The following is a 23,539-nucleotide window of genomic DNA, read 5'->3' as shown; positions in this document are numbered from 1 at the left end:
TTGTATAATTTTGAAAGATTTATATATTTTAATAATGAAAGATTTGTGTGGTGCTTCATGGAATTTTACAGATGCTCATTTTCTACTCCGTTAAACCTCAACATGAAGTAGCTGGAACTCTGCCCTAAGGGAACAGCTGAGAGTTTCTCCAGACAGAGTCTGGCATGAAGTTTATGTTGCCAGGGAGAACAGAGGTCACAGGTACATGTTGAGTGCTTCATCAGATCTGTGTCTTCAGTCACAGTAGTATGGGTACTACTACCATTCATGGGTAGTACGTAAACTTTTGTCTAGGGCAGACTGAGCAAAGGACAGAGAGGCAGTGTTATTTTTCTGCCCTACTTCTTCTGCAATTGCTCCAAGTCTGAAGTTAGTGCACCAGAAGACTGAGACCAAAGTGTTCTCTGCTGTTAAAGAGTGTGACTTCAGGATAAGTTTATAGTTGGATCCGTAACTGAAATAAGCAACAAACCATGACACGCCAGTGATTAAGTACCTGATTCCATTTTGCTTATGTTTCAGTAAATTTGGGATAAGTCCATTGTTGATGAAAAAAATTGAACAGTGTGAAAAATAAATTTGACCCTAAGTGCTGTGCATGTTTCAATGAAAATGAATTAAAGCAGATGAATTATTAATTGGGAAACTATTCCCATTACTTTGTGCACACACTCAGGAGTTCACTGTCTTTGAAACTGCCAATACCTCTGTTCTCAATCTGAAGGCTATAGCATGTCAAATTCCCTTTAGGATTATCTCTAACAAATTAAACAAGAGTTATATTTAAGCTTATGAAATTTTACTTAATTTTGTTTTAATACTCATCCTGCTTGTAATAATATGCTTCCTGTAGTAAGAGAGAATTGTAATCAAAATGTGGAGGCATTTGTATGTGATTCTTTTGGGAGAGAAGCACAGTGAAATTGTATATTTGAATAGTTCCCTTGGCCATCTTCTCTTCAGGAAGACATTCTCCAGGAAATATAATTAGTATGCTTAGTCTATTAGCTCTCTGCTCAGCCATTTTGCCTAAAATGGGATTTGTTACCTGATTAGTCACAGGGTATCTTCTCATGGCATGGCCAGCTGTGCCCATCAGAAGGATGACAGGCAATAAACACAAATTGAAATACAGGAAATTCTGTTTAAACATACATGAAAAGAATCATTTTTACTGTGACTGTGGTCAAAAAGGTTGCCCAGAAAAGTTGTGGAGTCTCCGTTCTCAGAGATATTAAGAACCTGACTGGACATGAAGCTAAGAAATCTGTTTTAATTGAACTTACAGTTAGCAGAATGAATGGACCAGACAACTTCCTGTTTCCACCTCAACCATTCTGTTCTTAAGCTTATGAGTACAAGAGTAAGACCAGAGAACCAGATCTCTATTACACAATACAAATATGTTGAAATATTAGTCAATATAAATTTCTAGTTTTTTCATTATGTCATGAAAGGACACAGAAAACATTGACTTCAGGTGCTCTGGATGTGCAATACTAAACCCAATACTATAAAACAGAAGCAGTGCTCTCAGTGTAATTAGGAACTTTTCAAAGTCCCAAGTAAATAGACTTTAGCTTTAACACAGTGAAAAAAGTTCATTAATTGTGAAGGAACTGCAGTCTGCACCTGGCACCATCTTTTCCCTTGGATGCCATGGAGTAGAAAGATTTTATTGCTTTCAGAAATAGGAATCCCCCAGCTATGACATATCCTAGTATTGTGGAACCAGTAGTATAAAGGAGACCTTCAGCTTTGCTTCATTCTTTACTCTGTAATTTTACAGTGATAGACACAACTATAAACAAAGAAGAGCAAACAGCTGCTCTTTGGAGGGAAGAAGATAAAAATGGCCTTCCTGCCCTCTCTTTCTCATATATCCTGTATGGAAATTGTTTAATCCACAGACACAAGACCAAAAAATTTGGTGAATGTGCATTGCAGAATTAAAATGATGGATTGGATTATTCTTTTATACCACGAGCTCACCCCAAACTCCTGAAGTCTCTCTATTTATACATCTGCAGATTCACAGGAAGGTAGGCTATAAAAAGGCATCTAATTGTATATGCAGTTGCAGTCTGAGGCAGAGCTGGCACTTGTCTAGATATACTTGTGTTCTGGACGTGTAGCCTTAATTTGAGTTCAGAAAAATAAGTATGCACGGTGTCAAATAACAGAGTACTGTTTCTGTTCAAATGTTAGTAAGTTAATAAATAGATTTTTCTTTTTTTTTGGGGGGGGTCATAATACATTCAATTAATTAAAGGTATAGGAATTTAACAGCTGGGATCTTGTACAAAGATATCCCCTGTCATTCATCCTTTTGACTGTTTGCAAATTATATGGTACCAACTTCAGAGTGATGGAACAAATAATTGCAAGACATAAGCAATAGTGATAGTCTGTAATTAGAGACTAATTAACCTGAACTGAACAGCTGTTATTCCTCAGTGGCACAGGGTTGTAGTATTGATAAGCCAACTCTTCACAGACTTAAAAAACACAAACCTTCTTGAAGTGTTTTACAGTACAGGTCTGAACCTTATTTTATTATTAGCACTTTATATTACTAAAATTAATATTACATGAACTTATTAATATTGCAATTAACATTTAAATATTATATATAATGTTTCCTCTTTTTAAGGATTTACTTTTTATTTGGGAATACTCACTCAAATTCATTCACTTACTCCTCTGTGTAAATAATTTATAATTTATACATCTAGGTAAAACAATACTTGAGAAAGTCTAACATCAAGCAGAAGAAAGTTTTTAGATTTGTGTGTCAATCTTCAGAATCGGGAAGATTTTCACTGTGGCACTATACTGAATGGCCTAGCTGTGAGGAGTAAATTCAAGATTAAAATCCTGTGAGATTTTCAACTCAAAGAAACAGAGGTAGATTTTCTATGGCAATAGTTTCTTTCACTTTACAATATCTAGGTGCTGGTAGAGTCATTGTTAATGGATTAGAAGTGATTGGTGGTGTCTGAAATGTATGGAATTTTTAATTGTTTTTATTGCATCAAAAGTTTTATGTCAATAAAACTGAGATCATGTTCTGCCCCAGAATTTTGCAGTTGTTTTGTCAATAATGAAATCGGGCATATGGTTCACTAAGTAACTCATCATCTTAGATCTAAAAGTGCACTTACCTTTCTGTACTATCAATATATTCACTGGCAAGTGAGGAGAGTAGATGGTACTTTAATGTGCTCAGGGATCAAGACCTGGCAAACTACTGTTTAAGCACTATACTTAAAACTGCAAGAATTCTCCTGAAAATCCACTGCCAGGTGCAGAACACTTTCAAGTACATTTTCTAGTTCCACAAGTTAACCACAGCCCAAGATATGAAGTCTTTGCTGATTTATTTCTATTTATCCTTCAGCAACAGCAAAGATGAGTGCAGATTGCATTGCAGTCTATAGGTAAACGTAGCTGATCAAATATTTTAAGCATTGTGCATCTGTACAGTCTTTGTGTTGACTTCTTGATACCAGTGAAGTTTGTAGGTTTGTCTACAATATAAGGTTTTTTCAAATTGCTTTTGGATGATTTTTGAAGTAAGAATATAAAAAGGTCTAAATAATTTCACTGCTTTGCTGTTTTAGAATTACTGTTCCTTCACTTCAAACAAATATAGATATTAATAACAAAATCGGTTTTCTTAATGTTGTTTAAAAGCTAATTTGTTTCATGTTATACCTTGCAAAGTAAAAATAGATTTATACATTCTGCATTCCTTAGAATAACAGCTCTGTGTGTTAGCAGCAGTTTCCTAGTGCTGGAATGGATAATAGAGTGCAGCCCAGGGTACATTAGTGTGGCATATGTATTAGAGATATAGAAAGTGTCTAAAATTAAAGGGAATTGTTTTCGAAGACACATATTAGAAATGGCAACACCTTTCTTCTGTATAATTAAATACTAGCCTGTCTTTTGTGCATTTGAAAACATTTTCCCAAAGAATTTTTAAACATGATTGTCAAAAAGAAAGAAGTTGATTTATACTAGCAGAAGCACAAGCCTAAGATTATGAAACGCTTAACTGAGATAAAGTTTTCCAGCTTGAAAATGATGAAAGCAAGCGTACACAGTAGACAATGTACTACAGCTATTGAGAACTGTAGAAGTAGGTGCAATTTTATAAAATATTATAAAGCTGACTTTGTAAATAATTTTAAAGCTCTTTCTCTTATTTATTAATTTTTGAAGGGTATGAGGATTATGACCACATGTGCAGCTCTGCATAGCTGTCCACTTGGAGCTGATGGTGACTCCTTAGAGAACACATGCCAACTCCTGGTTAACCAGCAGTATAGTGCTTCTTCTATCCAGAAGATTTGATAACTGCTTTTCACCAGCTCTCCAACTTTTTCCATCATGTTTTCTCTACCAGCCTAAACCATTTCCTAAAATGGTCCTTTTGCTGTTCCTTGCAATCCTGCTGTTGAAGGAGGATGTCTGTGGGAACTTTGGGCTTTTGGTTTCAGCACAGGCGAATGAGAGAAGGGTGGTTGCACACATGCCTGGTGATATTATCATTGGAGCTCTATTCTCTGTCCATCATCAACCAACTGTCGACAAAGTTCATGAGAGGAAATGTGGAGAGGTAAGAGAGCAGTATGGTATCCAGAGAGTGGAGGCAATGCTACATACCCTTGACAGAATTAATTTGGACCCCACACTGTTGCCAAATATAACGTTAGGATGTGAAATAAGGGACTCCTGCTGGCATTCTGCTGTGGCTCTGGAGCAGAGCATTGAGTTTATAAGGGACTCTCTTATTTCTTCAGAAGAAGAGGAAGGGATGGTGCGATGTGTGGATGGATCATCATCATCTTTCCGCTCCAAGAAACCCATTGTTGGTGTCATTGGGCCTGGCTCCAGCTCCGTTGCTATCCAGGTCCAGAACTTGTTGCAGCTTTTCAATATACCTCAGATTGCTTATTCTGCCACAAGCATGGACCTAAGCGACAAAACTCTGTTCAAGTATTTTATGAGAGTGGTGCCATCTGACGCACAGCAAGCGAAGGCGATGGTGGACATTGTCAAACGCTATAACTGGACCTATGTTTCTGCTGTACACACTGAAGGTAAGAGGTTGTTTTTTACCATATAAAAATGCCTTTGAAATACTCTGATGTGGTCTAATTGATGGATGATGATAGTTTGATGTTGTTGGGTTTTTGCCAGTCAGCTGTCAACAGTATAGACTTTTACTTTACTGAATAATAACTTTGCATTCTCTGTGGGTCTGAAGTATCACCGTGTTGTCAATGGCTGAAAACAAACTTTGAAACACAGGATGGTGTGTGCTCTAGGGCCACTCATTGGTAAAAGTGCTTGATCTGGAGTCTCCTAAATGACCTTAATTTAATTTAGTTGACATTTATTTATTTTTCTTTATCTACTAATCAGTGTATTTATGTAGAACAATAATTATGACTATTTTAGAATCAATGGGAAGTGAGAAAGCATCCAGTCCTCATAGAGCAGATGAGAGATAAATCATCATTTGAAACTGTAGCTGAGTCAGAATGTGTTCCTGCTTAATATCTGAGCCACAGAGGCATAGGTACTAGAAAACATGCAGTTCTGGCTAATATTTGAATGCAAATTGTCCCAGCTCCTCGAGATCAGAAATCTTTCCATCCTTTTTATAGTACTCCATGGAATTTTGCACCACTTCTTGCTCTGCCTCTGGCCATTGGTTTTGGGAGAGAGCAAGGGAAGTTTCCTTGACTCTTCCTCACACATTTATGCTCCATCAGGTGTCCAGAAAATCAGAACTGTGTGCTAAATGGCTTTCCTCTTTTTATTTATTTGACATAGAGCTTAAGCCCTTCACCCAGTGTTCAGAAGGGTATATGATTAAAGGGAAATGCTACGGAAAAGTGTACTTGATTTCATTATTCCTTGTACTGATATAGTTGAGTGAGTTCATCTGGCTAGAAGTGACTAGAAGAATTTCATACTGCCTTAAGAGCAAGTTTCATCAGCCCCCGCCTAATGACACCACCATTTAAGGAGTTTTATGGAATTAAGTTTTGTGATGAGCTTTGGACCTCACCACGTTGTCTCTGTTCAAACAGGCAGCTGCTGAATGGCAGGCTCAGAATACGATCTGAGAACGAAGAATGTTAAGAGATTGAGTAGTTGTGGCGACGTTGCTGAACAGCAGCAGATGCTGCTGGCTTTATTACAACCAATAGAGAGCAGATTGCCCTTCCCACACACTGAGTATGCTTCTCTGGCAGAATTTATACTATTCAAACCCCTTCTGAGGAGATGCTGGTCCAACGGTATAATGCCGAGATCTCTTCCCTCCTATGGATATGCAGTGATAATTCTGCAGTATTAAAAAAAAAAAAGGTTAGAACTTGCATGCAGATGGTTGCAATCACATTTCAATCATGATAGTGAGAGCTGGTAAACAGCTGAAGCCTCTTTTGTATGGGGATGCCTAAATACATTAGTAGTTTAATGTAAAGCTTCAGTGTATAAAACAGTGTATATATAAATCACTCTACATGAGATCACGTAGTGAAGGTATTCTGCACCAGCTGGTGCCTTTGCAGGGTTAGGTGTGCAGCCTTCCCTTCACAAATATGTATGAGTAACATCATGGTCAAAAACAATGCCACTAACAATAGCATAAAATTTTATATCCTGACTACTTTTGATGACTCATCTAGTTTTTGCTATGAACAACTTTTACACCTCTCCTTATTGAGATAGGATGATTTTATATTCAGTGTGGGAATAGTCATGCTTATATCAAGGTCTGATTCTCCACAGAGTGAAAATACGTACTTTTGCCACTTTCTGAGGACACTCTTTGGAGCAGATGGTAGATACAGCACACTAATCTTAGGACAGAGGAACTTTGTACTGCGCACTGGAAAGAAGGGAATAGGGACGCAAGGGCTGGAGTGGGACATAGACGCTATGGGCAAGACAAGAGAAGTAAATGAGAGAAGAGCTGTATGTGAAGAAGGAGAAATGAAGAACTAGATATGTAGTAAAATGTGCCTGCTTCTGCCATTATTAAAGGGGATATGGTCGGTGGAACATTGTTAAAACCTGAGGCCTCATTTGTAGCATATTTACAGCAATATAATTTTGGACTTCAGTGAAAGAACATTAAACTTGGGTGAACCTTATGATCCTATAATCTAGTTGCATAGTCTGGTAATGATGATAAATAGGCTCTCTAGGTAAATAGCATCAACAGTTTTATTACAATAGAACAGACGGTATTTATGATGGAATAGAAAAATACTAACTGATCAAGGTATTTCTTTGAAATGTGACAGTGTCTGATGTTCTGGGCACTTTCCAAAGACTATGGCACGTAGTCTTAGCATTTTTTAGGGACAATGCATAGTCCCTTGCATTTTTGTTTTTGAATTACCATTAAAAAACCCTAGACATGAATGATAAAGAAAAGGAATTGAGTAAATAAGCAAAAGAGAGATTATTTATTTATTTTGTAATTATTTTTCATTTTAATATAGTATCTGCTAATTTATAACATTCTAAATATGCCACTCAACTCAGTGTCCTACATTCACAGGTATTATTTCAAACTAGAAAAAAAATTGTTGAATCCTGCTCCTTGCAATTTTTATTGATGTAGGATCTTGACCACCCATAGAAGGTAGTCCTTCTTTTCATGCTTCCAGTAGTTCTGGCCAGCTACATTCATTACCTTTAGATAATTTTCATTCATTTATTCATTTATTAACAAGACTCTTTTGACATTTATGACCATATTCTGATCAATATGATCTTTGGCTTCTGTGAAGGATTTCCAAGGAGAGGGAGAGTCCTCTCTTCCAAAGCTGGATAGGGAGTAAAAAAGAGTCATAAAAAGCCTGTTAGTTTCATTCCTTTGTTAGTCCCATCAGCAGATAAATTCACAGATCTCTTTTTGGTCTAGTGTAAGAAAGGCCTGGCCATACGTCAATAGTTTCATAATACAAAACTTCTTGTTTGAATCTTTCCTTATGCACTTACTAATTATCTGTGTCTGCAGTGGATTAATATTTTGGGAGGTTGGTCTGAAGTTGTGTTGTTAAATCCTTACTCAAGACTTCCAGATTTAAAATACAGAAAAAAAAATTGAGAGATTCTTGTAAGCTTTGCTCCTTTGACATTTAGTGTTACAATTTAAACCAGGTGATGCCTCCAAGTGTACAAGTGACCACTAAAAGTAAATTTTTTTCTTAAAAATGGGAAGGTAGCAAGGACTGCTGTCAGTGTAGCTCCTGTAATTTTAAGGAGGAAGATTCTACAATCTCTTCAACAGAAAATGTGAGCAACAAATGAATGACATTTCTCATAAAACAAGGGTCATATTCACTTACTGTAGTGTATTTTACACAGGCCTATCAGAAATCTTCACAAGTCTTATATAGCCTTGGGTTGTAGCTCTGCCTTGCTTGACTGTATCAGGAATCATTATCATTGTTATCTTCCCCCATTCTCCAACTCTTCCTTGCATTGAATCACTTGTGGGGCTCTACTCTAAACTGATCTGTCTTTAAAATAAAACATTTCATGCACAATGAGGGCCGTTTTTCAAAAAGCCATATCAGTTCTGAGGTACATTCCACACTGTGGCCCCATGAACAGACAAGTCAGCAGTGCATGGCAGGGAGCTAGGAGTGAGCAGAAATGAGGCAAACTGGGATGTGAGACTCCTTTTACTAAGGACCTGTTGCTCAAAGCCTGAAGCCACTGCCTTCAAATTTATGGATTACTACAACAGGCATGCAGGGTGTGCTGAGTTCCTACTGTTCCAATTCTTTCTGACATTACAGATGTTTTTTTCCACTTCCGTGAGAGGAGCAGAGCTTAAACAAACTTTCCTTAAAATTAAACCAACATTCACTTCTTAAACCAACTTCACAGACAGACAGCAAGTCAATAATGCAGCTTAGAATTCTGTGTGTGCTTCTCTCTGAAGAGAAGTAGCACAGCAGAGAGAAGGCCCCATGTCTAGTTTCGCAGTATTGCAAGAATGTTTGAGATCCTTTTTAGCTCATGCTAACTGTTGTCCACCTCTGTGGAAACTAATGCACACAGGAAGGTGTAGAGAGGAAAATTTGTGCATATATTTGGCTTTTGGGTGGTGATGGTTGGTGTGCAGGTGGGCCATGCAACTCATGCATCGTGGGCATTTTTCTCAGCCTTTTCTTGCTTAACCACTTGACACCACAGTTAATTGAAAATGGTTGGAGAAATCAGGAAGAGAAATCAGGTTGGAGAAACCAGTCCCTTTCAGCTGGCTACTGAAAAAGACAGAACTGCCTGTTTACCTCATTTCCCATATGAAAGCACTCCCTGGTCTTTTTGAAAGATCATATGTGCAATTTTCTCCTTTCCTGTCACTGAGGTTTGAAAGCCTCATTCTAAAAGCCAGTTTGAACTCAATACCCTCCTGTTAACCAGACTGACATTTTGATCAGGCCTTCCTAGTCAGAAACAAGATCAATCCCTGAGAATCTCTGCTTAAAATTTGCCTGGGGTCAAATGAATTAATAACTAGAAAGGCAATTTTCATTGCCATTGGAAACCACTTATTTTGCTGCACAGAATGGGGTGAAGAGGTGATGTATGCTCGAAAAATAGAACTGTACAGGGGCACAATTGAAACACAATAAGCCAAATATATTGGGGGTGGCAAGGGAGAAGTTTATTCTGGTTATGTAAAAGGTGTAATTTGCTTTTGATCACAACCTTAAGAAATAAGGCAGCTTGTTGACATTTTCTTAGGCAGCTCTGCAGGTAAACATTGAATGAAACTCATCCTCAAAGTCCTCTGTGTTTAACATCACTCTCCTCCATTTAAATGTATCATAAGTGCATATAAAGAGGTGGTTCACATTCATTTTCTTGGGATGTAATTCAGCAAGCATAACAAAAGCAGACCTTTTTTTTCCCTGCACATAAGGGTTATTTCACACAGTTCCTTTCCTATTTGTTCAAAAGTGTCTGGTTACAAGACTGGTTTTGCCTGCATCCTTTGCTCCCAAATAAAAAGCTAAATTAAAATTAATCATAGTCTGTGAGAATAGGATGAAAAAATGAATGAAAGAGCTGCAGTAAGTTGAAGTTAAACCAGTTGCCTGGAACAAACTGTACTTATATGAGGTCTTTCCTTCACTCTAGATTTTTCTTCTTTAGAGACAATAATTGTATCATGGTCAGAAATATGATTTGCCTTTCACAAAGTAATACAATTGAAAATTTGGTTAATTTTATTTGAAGCAGAGGTAATATCTTTTCATTCTTTATATGCAGAAAAAAAACCATCTTGAAATAATATACCAAGAACACCTGTGCTAGTCCATGAAAATATTTTCAGGTGCAGACAAAATCGATTTCTAAAAATTGATTTTTGAAAATTAAAGGATTTCCTAGCTAAAGACTAGAGAATTTTCTATCCCAACAATATTTAATTTTTGCCATTGGGTGAAATAATTATGTGTTTAAAGTTTTCTGAAATTACTTTTAAACTGTTTCAAACATAAATTTTGAGATCAGAATGATCACAATTTGATATTCTCTTAATCACACTAATCTTGTAGCAAAACTGAAAAATATCTCTCATCTGAAAGAAAATGTGGGGAACAAATACCCAATTCAAGTTCCAGTCCTATCTTGTTGCTTGCTCATTTTTATTGAAAGTTGACATCTGAAACAGAGGTAGCCTTTTTCTTCCCTAGTTTCAAATATTTATCCTAGCATCCCAGTTGTGAAAAGTGAGCAAATGCTACCTGCCAGCTGGGAATCCTGAGACAGAGAACTGAAGTAACATCAAGTTAATGTTTGTGCTGCTCTGCAGTCTGGGACTACCCAGACAACACTTTAATACTGCTGTTAGACTGCTCAGGCCAAACACATCTGCTGTGAAGGATCCTGACTGACAGAAAAATATAAAATGAGGGGTATACTCTGCATTCTGTGAGTGGGGATGAAGATTCTTAGGGCAAATACCATGAGACAGCAAAAGGAATGTGAACAAGGAGATGTGCTATTCTAAAGCTTAAAAAGAAAAGTAATTTTTAAAGGAATGATGTAAGGTGGGCTTAGATAAGAGCAGGTCATTTGTGTTGTCAAAATGTCACTTTGCTGCTTTTGGTTAGGGACTAAGTGTTTGAATGACACTTTTTCTGCCACTTAGACTCTATAGCAATTCAATGGAAGTTTCAGTCTCATGAAACTTGCCTTCACTGAGAAGAAACAACGAGAGTCCAGCAATCTCCAGCTTCATCTTCCATTTTTCCACTTCTTGAGGCCTGGAAATGGCACAGTTACTGTCCCCCTGCCCAGGCTGCACCTCTTCAATCAGAGAGGGATCTAGAAAGTTGATGATATTTGGAAAACTTTCAGAAAACAAAGTTTCACTGCACACTGTTTACTGGGTCAGAGCAGTTTTATGAAAGATGGTTCTTATAATATGTGCTATCAGATGCTTATGAGTAGTGACAGTGATTCCTTTTCTGTATCCTTCACTGATATTTTGTCTTTGAGATTGAAAACTACATGCCATGGACGTGGCGGAAATCAGATATTCCATGCAATTAAAAAAAAAATACATTTCCTGAAGTAATTTTTATCCCAAGCTGGAATTCAAAGCTAAAATAACAATTTTTTTTAGTGAATTAAAGCTATGATAACATTTAGAAGTTGGTCAAAATAAACTGCTTGGCATGGTTATATTAAGAGTTGACAAAAGATAACTTGATAAATCAAATGGGATCTTTGTTCTAAACTGTGTTAACTTTTAATTGCTTTTCACAAATGTTAGTGTTCCTTAACAGTTTTGGCAAAAGGTGTTTTATTTGAGAAAGAGCTGGAAGTTTCTCTCACATGCCATTTCCTTTAGCATGTGTTTTTTACCGCCAATCTTGTATACGAATTGAATATTTTTTATGTTGAAATGTATCCAAAATTAATCCAATAGTTAAGAAGAAGATGATGAACCAGGTCTCATTATTCATTATTTGTAAACTTTTGTGGTATTTCTGAATCTGTGTTCCTTATCCTTCACACTGTAGATTTTCCTTTTTTCATGCATGCTACATAGTGACAGGAAATTTAAATCATCAGTTTGTGAAGTAATTTTTCATGGATTTTATGGTCAAAAGTGCAGTTAGTACATTTTGATATATGAAGAAAAAAACCCAACCCCCCAAAACTCCCAAAACATTATTTCATATTCCTTGAAATAGATCCTGTAATTGAGAATTCAGGGGTGATCAGAACCCTGTTGAGACGGGAGCCAGGAACAAGGAGAGAGAGACAGAAAAAAGCTATCCAACACCATTGGAAGGACTAGGATGAGAACCCACTTTCCAGAGTGCTAGTTTAAGACCCCAGGTAGGAAAGACTTTACAAGAAAATAGGATTTAATTTCCTACAGAAACAAGGAAAAAAGAGGATATCCTGCACTTGTCAATATCTTTATGCATCAAAACCATATTGTAGGCAGCTTAATAGTGCAGAAATTAAGTCAATGGTGCTTCAAAATTTGAAACTTTCTGTGCAGTAAAGGAGCAGAATAGATATTTACATTGGTCCATACACGAAGAACATTTCCTGTGCCTATAACAGCTAATTTGTGATTTCTTTGAAAGCTAAGAAAGGGCAAAGTGCTGGATCTTTTAAACTTTTCCGCCTTCCCTAAGGTAGTTCTTGAACTAGCTGATTCTTGATTCATGCGGGAGACAGTGATCTTGGAGGTGAGCCAAAAATTATAGACTTTGCTTCAATTTAGTTTGAAAGCCACTGGAGAGAGAATAATGTTGCATCCATCTTACTAAAATCTGATTGCAGGCTTATGATGTGGAGGCAGCCCATGCTGTAACACACGGTGTTTATATAACTATATTGTATATGTATACATTAAAGGAGTGATTTGAAAGGTTATTAAGAGAACAGTTGCCATCTACCTTGGCAACTGAATTTGCAGAAAATCTTTTTCATAAATCACTGCTTTGTTTTTAAAAGAACATAATGTAACTCATAATTCTAAATATACTGACTGGAAAAGAACATATTTAAAATTTCCTTTAACTGAGGGGTTTGATTTGTCTTTCTGGAAGTCTGACAACATTTATAGCTGGCCAGATACATGGTCAAGATGATATATGTGAAAGCCTCCATATAAAATCAATTACATTGTCGAAGGGCAAACAGTGTATGGGGAACGGCTTTTCTCAAGTGTAATATATAGTAGAAGAATTAGAAAGATAATATCTGGAATAGATGGTAAACCATCTTAAACACTGAATGAATCCCATGGCCAAAAATCCAACCTAACTGTTGAGAACAGTAGAAGTATGAGGAAAATTCTTCCACAGACTGTTTCTCAGTCTGTTGTGACCTAGCCAGATGCTTCCTATTTGTCTTTAACTAGGGTTCGATTTTTTTTTTTTACCTTCTCCTCCTGAGATAGTTTTCCTCTAACTTCCTGTTTGATATTAGAGGAAGTAGGAGGAAGAATAGAGGTACTGCCAAAACAGAGGCGCAAAATCATAGTGGGGGGACTGTGATAAGGATCTAGGAAATTTCTTTACCTCAGTGAAGATAGTTACAGCACACAAATCAGCTGTCCAAGGTTGCAATTCTGGAGTGCATAATGCAAGCATATACAAACTATAGTTGATCACACATGGCAGAATAACAGAACATGTTCACCCTTCCCTGATTTGAATTTATAGAAATCTGTTCTCCATATCTTAATCCTGCTGTGTAAGATAGGTAATAAAAAGACATCTAGTTATTAGTAGTTATTACTTAGGCCAAAACATATTGTTTATGAAGATACACACAGAGTATTTTCACCTAAGGACCTCATATAAAGACAGTTGGTTTCACTCTCAGGTAGTCTGTTCAGACTGTGAATTACTCATTCTTCAGATGAAATAGCCAGCCGTGTTTCTCCACCCTATAGCCCTTTATCATGATAAGTTCTTGCTAGGGAAGACCTTCTCTTCCCAGGCATTGTTCTAACCTTTATTTTGGTGAAACCAAAGAGTTTTAATTGTTCTGTCACTTCTGTAAAGCGGCTTTTCCAGATGCTGAGGTTTTCTTACAGTCCTTGTATGAATCTTTCCAGTTTTGTCAAATTAATTTTTAAGAACATGTGCCCTTTTTCTTAGGGAAATTGGTATTCCATTTACTTCTTCACCTTGAAGTCAGGCAGGAAGCTGTTTTCCATAGATCAGTGTACAAAGTGATATTTCTTACCTTATTAGCAAACCAATACAGTAGTGGCCTGTAAACATATACTGTTTATTTTTCTCTTTGGAGTTATCTCTCTCCCTCTTGTCATAACTTCTGCCTACCTGGCTTACTATGTCACCCTCCCCAAGGTTCGGTGGGGTTTTTTTAAACTTCCCACTGTTTCTTTTCTGATTGCATTAGTTCTTCTACTCCCAGTTAGGTTTGATTTTTTTTTCCTCTTCTCCCTCCCTGGTGAAAATAAGATTACCAAGCAACTTCAGGTAAATAATTTTATAAATAATATAGGATGCACTGATTTGCAAATTTCTAAAACTTTTGGTTCATGTGACCCTGACTATCAACGAATGCAGACTGAGACCTGACTAAAATAAAGGCCATCAAAATTGCAAACTATTTTAAAGTTCTTTCACCTGGAGAATCCAGACTTAATACGGATGTATTCTAAAGTTCAGGCTTTAAAGTCCAGATTCTACTTTTAAAAGATCTTTGCCTAACTAGATATACTTTTCAACAAGTCCACATTTTTAAAGCCTCGAGTATGACAGTTCAATTTGCAGATTTGGCATTTAGCAAACAATGGAACATTTTTTCACATTCAAGCAAAGCATTGAAGGTGAAAGGTAAACTGAAAATCTTCCTCTATTTTACCTTCAACAAACTTCATACCCGGCTTCAGTCTCAATTAGATTAGGATAGGGTTCTTGAATGCAATATCTGTTGCATTTGAAGGATCCAACACCATCTCCCAAACACCTTCTCTCCATCAGGTTGCCTCGAATATGGTTCTTGTAAGCAAGATGAGTGAGCAGTCAGGGAGGGTGTGGACGTGCTCTTGATGGTGCTCCCTAACTTGCAGAAAGTGTTGTAGGTGTCTGTGATCTGAGAGCACTGCTGAACAGGCAGCAGAGATGCATCCTGACAGCAAGTGAGTGAAGCTACATTTAGTCATGAAAAAGGAGCAAAAGCTAGACATTTGGAAAGGCATCTTATACCTTTGTTGATGGAGGAAAAGCAGTGAGTGTCAGCTCCTTTCCCATTTCCATGTTGGCTTTGCATCTCAGAGAATTTAATCATAGGTTTCCAAAGAAGTCCAGGGAGGAAAATAAGCAAAAAACATGTAGGTGCTACTCACTTGTTTTTTATGAGTAGAACAGAACTTCAGATTGCATTTGATAGGTAAGACGTTTTTTCCTTTTCCTTCCATCTTTTTCACACAAAAATACAGGTCTCAAATCCTTTTCACATTAACAGAAGCTTTCAAAAAGATTAGGATACATGCCCAAAATAGAACTGTGAGAGAGTACATATTATCTTTCCAATATAAGCTTTTCATATGTCTTCAATCATGGTTATATATAAAAATGGTTTCTTTGTTTTTTTCCTTTCAGCAGCACTGTGAGATGTGAAGTTACCTTGCTCATTTTCATGCATATGCAAAAAGACAAGCAATTTGTCTGACCTATTTCTTTTCCTAAAGGGAAAGTATGAGACAAACTCAAATTTAAGGGGTCTAAAAAAATGTTAAAGTTGGATCAGATGCTCTCTTTCTCTGGCTTAAATATCTGCCTTGAAAGCCCACTGTTCAGGGTATTTCAATGCTCAGATTCTTATTTTGGCATGTTCATGCCTACTGAAAAAAAGTGATATATAGATGGTCTGTGTCTTACTGGCTATAGGGTTGAAGATTTTGTTAACTCAGAATTTCTATAAAGGAGTTTTTATATTTTTTCCTTAAATCTAAAGGCATTTATGCAAAGCATGTCTGTCATCACACTTAAGTTGTTCAGAATGAAACTGCTGGTGCATCATGCATTCAGAGATCTCAACCTTATGTGTTTTTCATAGAAGACAGACTGCTGCAACGACTGGGACAGGCTAGGAGTGTAGTATCTGCTGGCAAGCTGCCTTAGATTCAACTGAGCTGTGTAAGCTTTATAGTTCTAACAACTGCCACGGAGTTTTATTGAGAAGTGAAAGTTGCTTGACCTGTAGACTTACTAATTGCCTATTTCCTCCAGCCTGTGGAGAAGTGACATGCAAATAGGTCGGGCACAGGAGACAAGGTGCTGAGAAGAGCCTTAGTCACTCGTGGTCAGTTATGCTCATGTCAGGCTAATGGTGAAGCCTCTCCAATTGCATGTGATGTCATGTTCATCACAGTCACATTAGGAGAGGGAAGGCTATTGTGTCGTCTACTCTGTGCTGTGGACCTGCCTTTTCTGCTTAATTAATTTGTGTCTCTGTGGTTGGAAACACAATACTATTTCTTCTAGTCCCCTTCAAGAGTAGCAGTCAAATCAAATCACCCAAACCAGAAAATTCAGCTTGAGAATACTGGGGCATGGAGAGCAGGACAGTGGAGTGGCTACTGGAGAAGGGAGTTTGGGATGGTTTATGTGGAAGTGAGAGAGCCAGTTGTGTGCACTTTTGGACTACCTGCGTGGCCCAGATGAAATTGTAGATTTCATGCCAATGTCTTACAATGGAGAGACTGGTTCAAACACACCATTAGGCTGTACCATTACAGTACTGTCCTCAAATTGATCACTCCATTGGGAATGTCGCATGGGGCACAACACTGTGGAGCTGAGCATCTCAACACAACAGGCTGGATCAGAACTACTTTGGGTGTGCCTGCAGTCCCATCTGTAGCCTGGTGGGGACATGCCTTCAGCCATCTGCAAGGGGCCTGCTTAATGATTTTATAATGGTTTGGCATTTTGTAGGCTGAGCATTGGCACACATGAGTGTCTTTGAAGCATTTGCTCCAAACACCCACATTTCAAGTGTGATGGAAGTGTTGTGAGGAGCAATACTTTGGAGAGAAGGGACACTACTTGCAATGTGGGGCAGAGAAACTCACAGACATGTAGTTTGTATGCATGTTTCTGTTATGAAACACACAGGGGATTGTCCTCTTAGAGAAGGTGCTCTGAAATATTATTGAGAAAAAGTATCTTGTTTGACATAGCTCTCCTGGAAGGCAGAAGGACAGAGAACACTAGAAACATGGGAAACTGAAAGCTGTAAGGCTGGCTCCTATTTCTCTTTTACACAAAAGCTTTTATCTGATTCTGTTTTTTTCTCCTCTCGAACAGTTGGTACAGTGGGTGCTACATCCAACACCTCCGTGTGACAAATCTCAGCCTACAAAATACTGACACGTTACATTTCATTAACCATATGGGACCTAATTATGCTGCCAGCTAAAATACAGGTGCAAATCCTAAAGGATCTGTTTGCTATATGTGTATGGGCCTATAGAACTTTACAGTATGTTTGCCTACACAAATCAGGGAAGTCACTTGACATTTGTAATACAGATGGCTTCATCGAGCTGTATAGAACCTAAGTTTTTAACATCGAACTGAAATAAAAGGTAAGCTTTTACTCATGGGATTAAAGGGTTTGGAGGAGAAGGGGCAGCATCTGTGTGTGTGTACCAAAAAAAGAAATTGTCAGAGTCTTCTCAAGAAGCAGCATTTCAGCATTTTTCAGTCATGTCCATAAAGAAAACTGGACAAAGGTAGCCAGAGTCCTTAAAACAGCAGAGCATTGACATCCTGTGTCTACAGACAACCTGGAACAAAGTGGCCCAGATTTGGCAGTGCTCTCCCTGCCCTGTCTGTCCTGCTGAGACATTGGCTCAAAGACATGAGCACAACATAATGCCACTTGCAGCAATTGCATCACAGATTATTTTATCAGGCGGGCTGTGGAGGGCAGGAGTGAACTCTGTGCAGATTGGATATGAGTGCTAAGAGGGCTCTTAGCAAGAGGAAGCAGAATATCAAAGGTCTAGGTGAAGGAGAAACACAAGCACAAGATTAAGAGAAACAAATTGCAGAAATAGCAATGGTACTTAAAATGAATTGCTTCACTGATACAATTTCTAGACATGAGTAATTAATACACCCTAGTTCCTATTCAAAAAATGCCATCTACCAGCCCTGAAATGCTTCATGAAGTTAATATAATTTTATTACTAGGAAACCAAAGGCCTGAAGTGCGGCATGCTGTACTGGCAAACAGCCATGGCACCTGTCTTGTTTCTCAGACCTCTGTTCTTTTTTGTACTAAGCTGTCTTTCATGGTTGATGGTCATGACCTGTTACTATACAGGAGGTGCCACACTGTGTCCTTCAACTGTCGTATGTGTAAATTCAGTGGGGAACACAAGGCCTGAAGTTGTTCTTCAGGTGAGAAGTGAAAATGCAGCTAGGTGCTCTCAGTATTTCTGAAGACATAGTTAAATTTCAAGATAAAGCAAACTATGGAATACAGCAGTAACTCAAAAAGGTGTTTGCATTTATCAGCAGTTGATTTGTCCTAAATGTGTCAAGTAGAAACGACCGAATTTTGCTTTATAAAATGACTCTTCAAATCAATCATGATTCTTCAAACCTTCTCATAAGCTGATGGCTTCTCTGTGGCAAGATGTGTCATTTTGATACGATCATGGTAGAGGTGCTACTAGCTTCATGGCAAAAGCAAGAAATTAGTAATTACTTCACAATGTTGTAGAGTATTTGTAAAAAAATCATAGCTATAACTATGGTAATATTTGAGAGATTTTTGTGTGTATTTGTTCTCTGCATTAGTGTGAAAACATATTTTTATAACATTTTCCTTCTATTTTTTCTGTGGAAAACAGATAAATATTTTATAGTGACAGGAGAGGATCTTTTTTTTTTTTAATGGAAAATGTTTTTCAAAATTTCAAGAATGGGTGTTTGTGCATTTTCATTTTCTGTTGGTGGGATTTGCTGTAATCTTAACACCTACAGGGCACAATTCTGGACATCCATAGGTGAGACATAATATACCCAGTGGCTATTTTTGCTGTCCTCTAAAAATAGCAAGAGTGAATTTGAAGTGAAACTATTTTGTTAATCTGCATCAATATGTGAGAAGATGCTCTGACTTCAAAGATCAGCACTTTGCCAGGCATGCAAAATTTGCTGAATAATTAGACTGATTGCTTTGGGTTAAATATAATTTTAAAAGTATTTGGGGCAATGTACCAAGTAATTATATATCTCAGAGGCACAGGGAGTTGGTCAGATTGGGAAGACGATCTATTTACAGACTTTGCTTGAAATGTGCTATGTATAAAATGTATTATTCTAAGGTTCATAATGAGGTTTTTGACTCAGTATAATCTTTGCAACTGAAAAGTCTACAAAGAGTTACCAAGTGACACTTTCTTATGCGAAAGATCTTGTAGTAAGAAAGGATATTTACTGCTCTCTTTCTAATCACATATTACTTAAAGTTATGAACAGTTTACAAAATTTTCACAGTTTACAATCAATAATTATTTACCAATTACTTATGAACTATATATTAGCTAGATACCTAACGTTTCTAATAGAAAGTCAGTAGTAGCAAAACACACAGTCCTTCAGTTGAAAAAGTATAAAGCAGTTACCAGACCTATCTGTGAATAAAAGAGCTGTGGTAAAAGCATGCCTTGGGTGCACAGACTAATTTTCAGTTTGAGTTACATTGGCTTGACTCAATGCTCTGCTTGTATGGTGTCCTGTCCTGTATTTCTTCACCACACCATTAGTGAACACACACATTGCCAATTTGTTCAACAGGAACATGAGGATTTCTCTTACAGGCCAAGAACTGTTTTGGTTTTTTTCCTACCACTCTGTCTTTGCATATCACTGTGATTCTGTTGTCTACTTATTTGCACTGAAAGCTTTTGCTCTCTCGTGCATTTGAACAGCATCGAGCATCCAGGTACCGTCACCTTAGCTGGAGCTCATATACCTCATTACAAGTACTTTGCAAAAGAATTACCATTCCCAAATAGTAGCACTTGCAATCATGACTTACTTTACTGTTCAAGCCTGAGTCCTTTTCTTTCATCAACATTTTTATTTCTGTAGTCCAGAGAGTGCAAAGGAATTGGACTAAAAGTGATGGCAGTTTCAATCCTTCACGTACTCTGCAGCGTTCTGGTTCAGCAAGTGCTCTGAACCTTTTTGCTCTTTTTACTCTGAACAAGTCAACTGTCTAAGGAGCAGCAAATCAAAAAGCATCCTTTTCTAATAAACAATAGACTTCTTAATCTATGTTTGACAAATTTTTAATATTATCTGTTAGAACAAGAACAGTTCCTGCTGATGAAGGAATGGCCTGCTTGCCTTAATTACATTTTTCCTCAAGGACTCTTATTGTGGGTGACAATCAGTTTATTCATTTTCCTCCCTGCAATAATTTTCTCTGAGCAAAACCACTTGACTCTTAGGTCTTGATTGAAGCTGAAATGGCTATATTATTGTAAATTCTGTAAAACCAGCATCTTGGAATAAACTTTTTGTTGGGGAATACTGCTGGCTACTGAAATCCTGGTTCTGCGTATTTGTGTAGTTGATGCAAAACATGGTAGTTGTAATGTGCTGGTGGCTCAAAATTGTATCTGAAAATTATAACCACGTGGAACTTTGGACACTATTCCAGTTCTGATGTCAACACCTTATGTTTCTCATATTTCTGAGATTGATTGTAGACTTTTTGAAACAGATTACCCTGCAGTTGTTTGGAACAGGAAATTGAATCTCCCTGAGCACGTGCATATCAGAAAATAAAAAAAGACCAATCAATGGCTATGCTTAGGCACTGCACTTCCTAACTCTTAACTCATCCCCTGCTTCAGTTATGGACTGTTGCAATGACCCCTATACAAAGCAAAGCAGCTACAACAAAGGCCAGAGCTAAGCAGTGCACGCAGACTAATTTACGTTACTTGTCCTCGTTCTGTCCATTCTCCCATTGTGCACCTGTGTAAACATAAAAATGTAGCATTCTTTACACGAGTAAATGTCGTGGAATTCTGATTTTTCAGTTGCTGGACCAGAATAATCTTAATTTGCTTTTTCTTGAAAAGCTGGTTAAATCTGATCATACCAGACCTGCGTATTTTGAGTACTTTGTGATTCATGCTGTCTCCAGCTGCACCTGGAAATTATTTGGGACAGTTCAGGCAAAAATGATTCTAGGGACTATTATAGCAATTTAATGTTGTAGAGAATCATGTTTCACTGGGAGTGAATGTTCTCTGATGATCACTATACCAGTATAAATGTTACCTTTTTTTCTGATAAATACCTTTCTTAACTTTTATATTAAACGAAGCAGTTATGAGTAAAAGCACAAAGACAGGTTTCTATTCCACTTGAATCTTCGCATACTCCTCTTTGTTTTTCAAGGATCTTAATTTCTTTTCATCTCTCTTCAGCGTGTTGAGATATTTAATAGCTGAAAATGTATTATTATTAAATGTGCTTTGTTTTATTGGAGTGAATAATGAGACATTAAAAAATGCTGTGAGCTTACTCACTTTTAATTAAATGAATATATTTTCTATAAACATTATCTTTTATTGAAAGGGGGCTCATTTCAGAGGAAAAGGTGTTTGAGAAATTAAGAAAGATAATGAATTATATAAATCAGACTACACGGGATCAAACAGTTAAATACAAAGAAGAGGCACTAACAAAAATGGCGATTATGATTCTGTGGTTCTGACTTTCTTATGCCAGTTAATGATATTTGTTGGAATGGGATTTACTGGTAATGGATTTTCCCACTGGGAATGGAGGGAAAAGCTATAAAACCCTTAAGGAATTTCATTTAGCTAATGTATCATGGATATCCAAAATAATAATGAAGTAAAAATTGTAAAAGTCAAGATGAATTAAGTCTCAAAAAGCAAATAAAACAGATCACTAAAGTTTACTGTTCCTGTCTGCAAAGTTATGAAAAAGAACAAGAACAGATTGAGTCAACATTAAAAGTAATTCAATCTTGGTCCTAGGCCAAAACAACCATTTTTTGGCGTAAAAGTGGTAGAAAAGGTGACTCTATTTCATTTTTTTCAAGCTGCTAACTAAACTGTCCCAAAGACCCTGTTCACACAATGGAGAGTCACTTCTGAGGGGTGATTCACCCCTCCATTTCATTTAATTCTTCATTAGTTATCTTGGATTACTGCCTTCCTAATTCAGTTACTTCAGATAAATATTTAAAATTATGTGTGCTGAATAGCAGACGTAATAAAGATGAAGACTGTAGAATATGAAGGCAAAGGCAAATTGATTGGCAGGAAGGAGAATATGGAAGTGGAAATGACCACAATTGAATTGGAATGACAACTCTACAGTAAAATTAAAGGCAGTGTCAGACAATTTTGGTCCCAAAGGATTAAGACTTGTTATTTGAAAAATCATAAATCTGGCAGCAGGGTCTTTTCTAGACAGACTTTTAGACCATCTTTCAGGTGTTTTTTAAAGAAAGCATTTTTTCAGGGGTGGCACTGTAATACTGGAGAATAACAGACAATGGATATGCTTTAATGCATTTTTGTGTGAGTGAAATGATTTCATTATCCACAGATCACGTCTCTGTGTTAGGTTTGCTTTCAAGCAAAATTTGAAGAGAAGGATAGGGAAGTAAATGTAAGATCCCAGATATGTGTCACCTTTTTTTCAAGGGATCATTGATTTTATTTTATTTTTTTAATATGGTTTAGATACCCTCTGTTAAGGCTTTTTAAGTGCTGATATAGGGGTACAGAGCAAATTAGAGTCAGGGTTTGGGTTTCATAGTAACTGGAAACTACTGTGAAACTGACGAGGTCAGGACAGTGGCTGAAATGGAAAAAGAAGGTATGAAATTGCATAAGGTTATGGCCAGAAGTCTTCATTGATTAGCACTACGGCTAGTTTCATGTCATGCTTTTGTAAATGATGTAAGGATGATTAGTTTACTCCCTGGGATTTTCTAATGATGGAAAAAATATTAAGCAATAGAAAGGAAAGAAAAGAGAAATTATACAAGCCTGTTTTGAAGACAGGCTAAAAGAAATTGTACCAGGCACGTAAAATCTTCTCTGTGTTTAGGTATCTAATCTAAATAGCCCAACCAGGACTATAATCATCCTAAGTTCTGTCTGTGTATCAGTAAGAAATTCTGAAACCTTCCAGGGGAGGTTCAAATTTTTAAGTGGTTTCCAGAGAAGTTCTGAGGTGTGTAGTGATCTCTACTGACTAACTGTGAAGCCTACTGTGATGAAGTTCCTGTCTTGCCTGCTACAAATATTTCTTTTTCCTTACTGATTTATGTTCATTTTTGTTGTTCCCCAGGACCTCAGCACTTAGGAAGAGAGGGTGCAGGAGAAAAGAGAAGCCAATATGATAAAGATATGAAAAAGGCAAATGGAATATTGGAGGGGTATTTTCAGAAAAATAGA

The 23,539-nt window shown here is 37.2% G+C and overlaps 1 protein-coding gene across 1 annotated transcript in view; it reads left to right on the top strand.

The window, feature by feature from the left end:
- GRM5 (glutamate metabotropic receptor 5) overlaps positions 1 to 23,539 on the top strand; it is a 246,074-nt gene that overhangs the window by 3,265 nt on the left and 219,270 nt on the right. Inside the window, 1 exon segment of the mRNA XM_032099124.1 lies at positions 4,228 to 5,108. Within this exon segment, the coding sequence (XP_031955015.1) occupies positions 4,430 to 5,108 (679 nt within the window). The 5' untranslated portion in view covers positions 4,228 to 4,429.

The sequence above is a fragment of the Corvus moneduloides genome, chromosome 2 (genome assembly GCF_009650955.1).
Source record: "Corvus moneduloides isolate bCorMon1 chromosome 2, bCorMon1.pri, whole genome shotgun sequence".
NCBI classification, from domain to species: Eukaryota; Metazoa; Chordata; class Aves; order Passeriformes; family Corvidae; genus Corvus; species Corvus moneduloides.
This window is presented reverse-complemented; position numbering and strand designations above follow the sequence as displayed.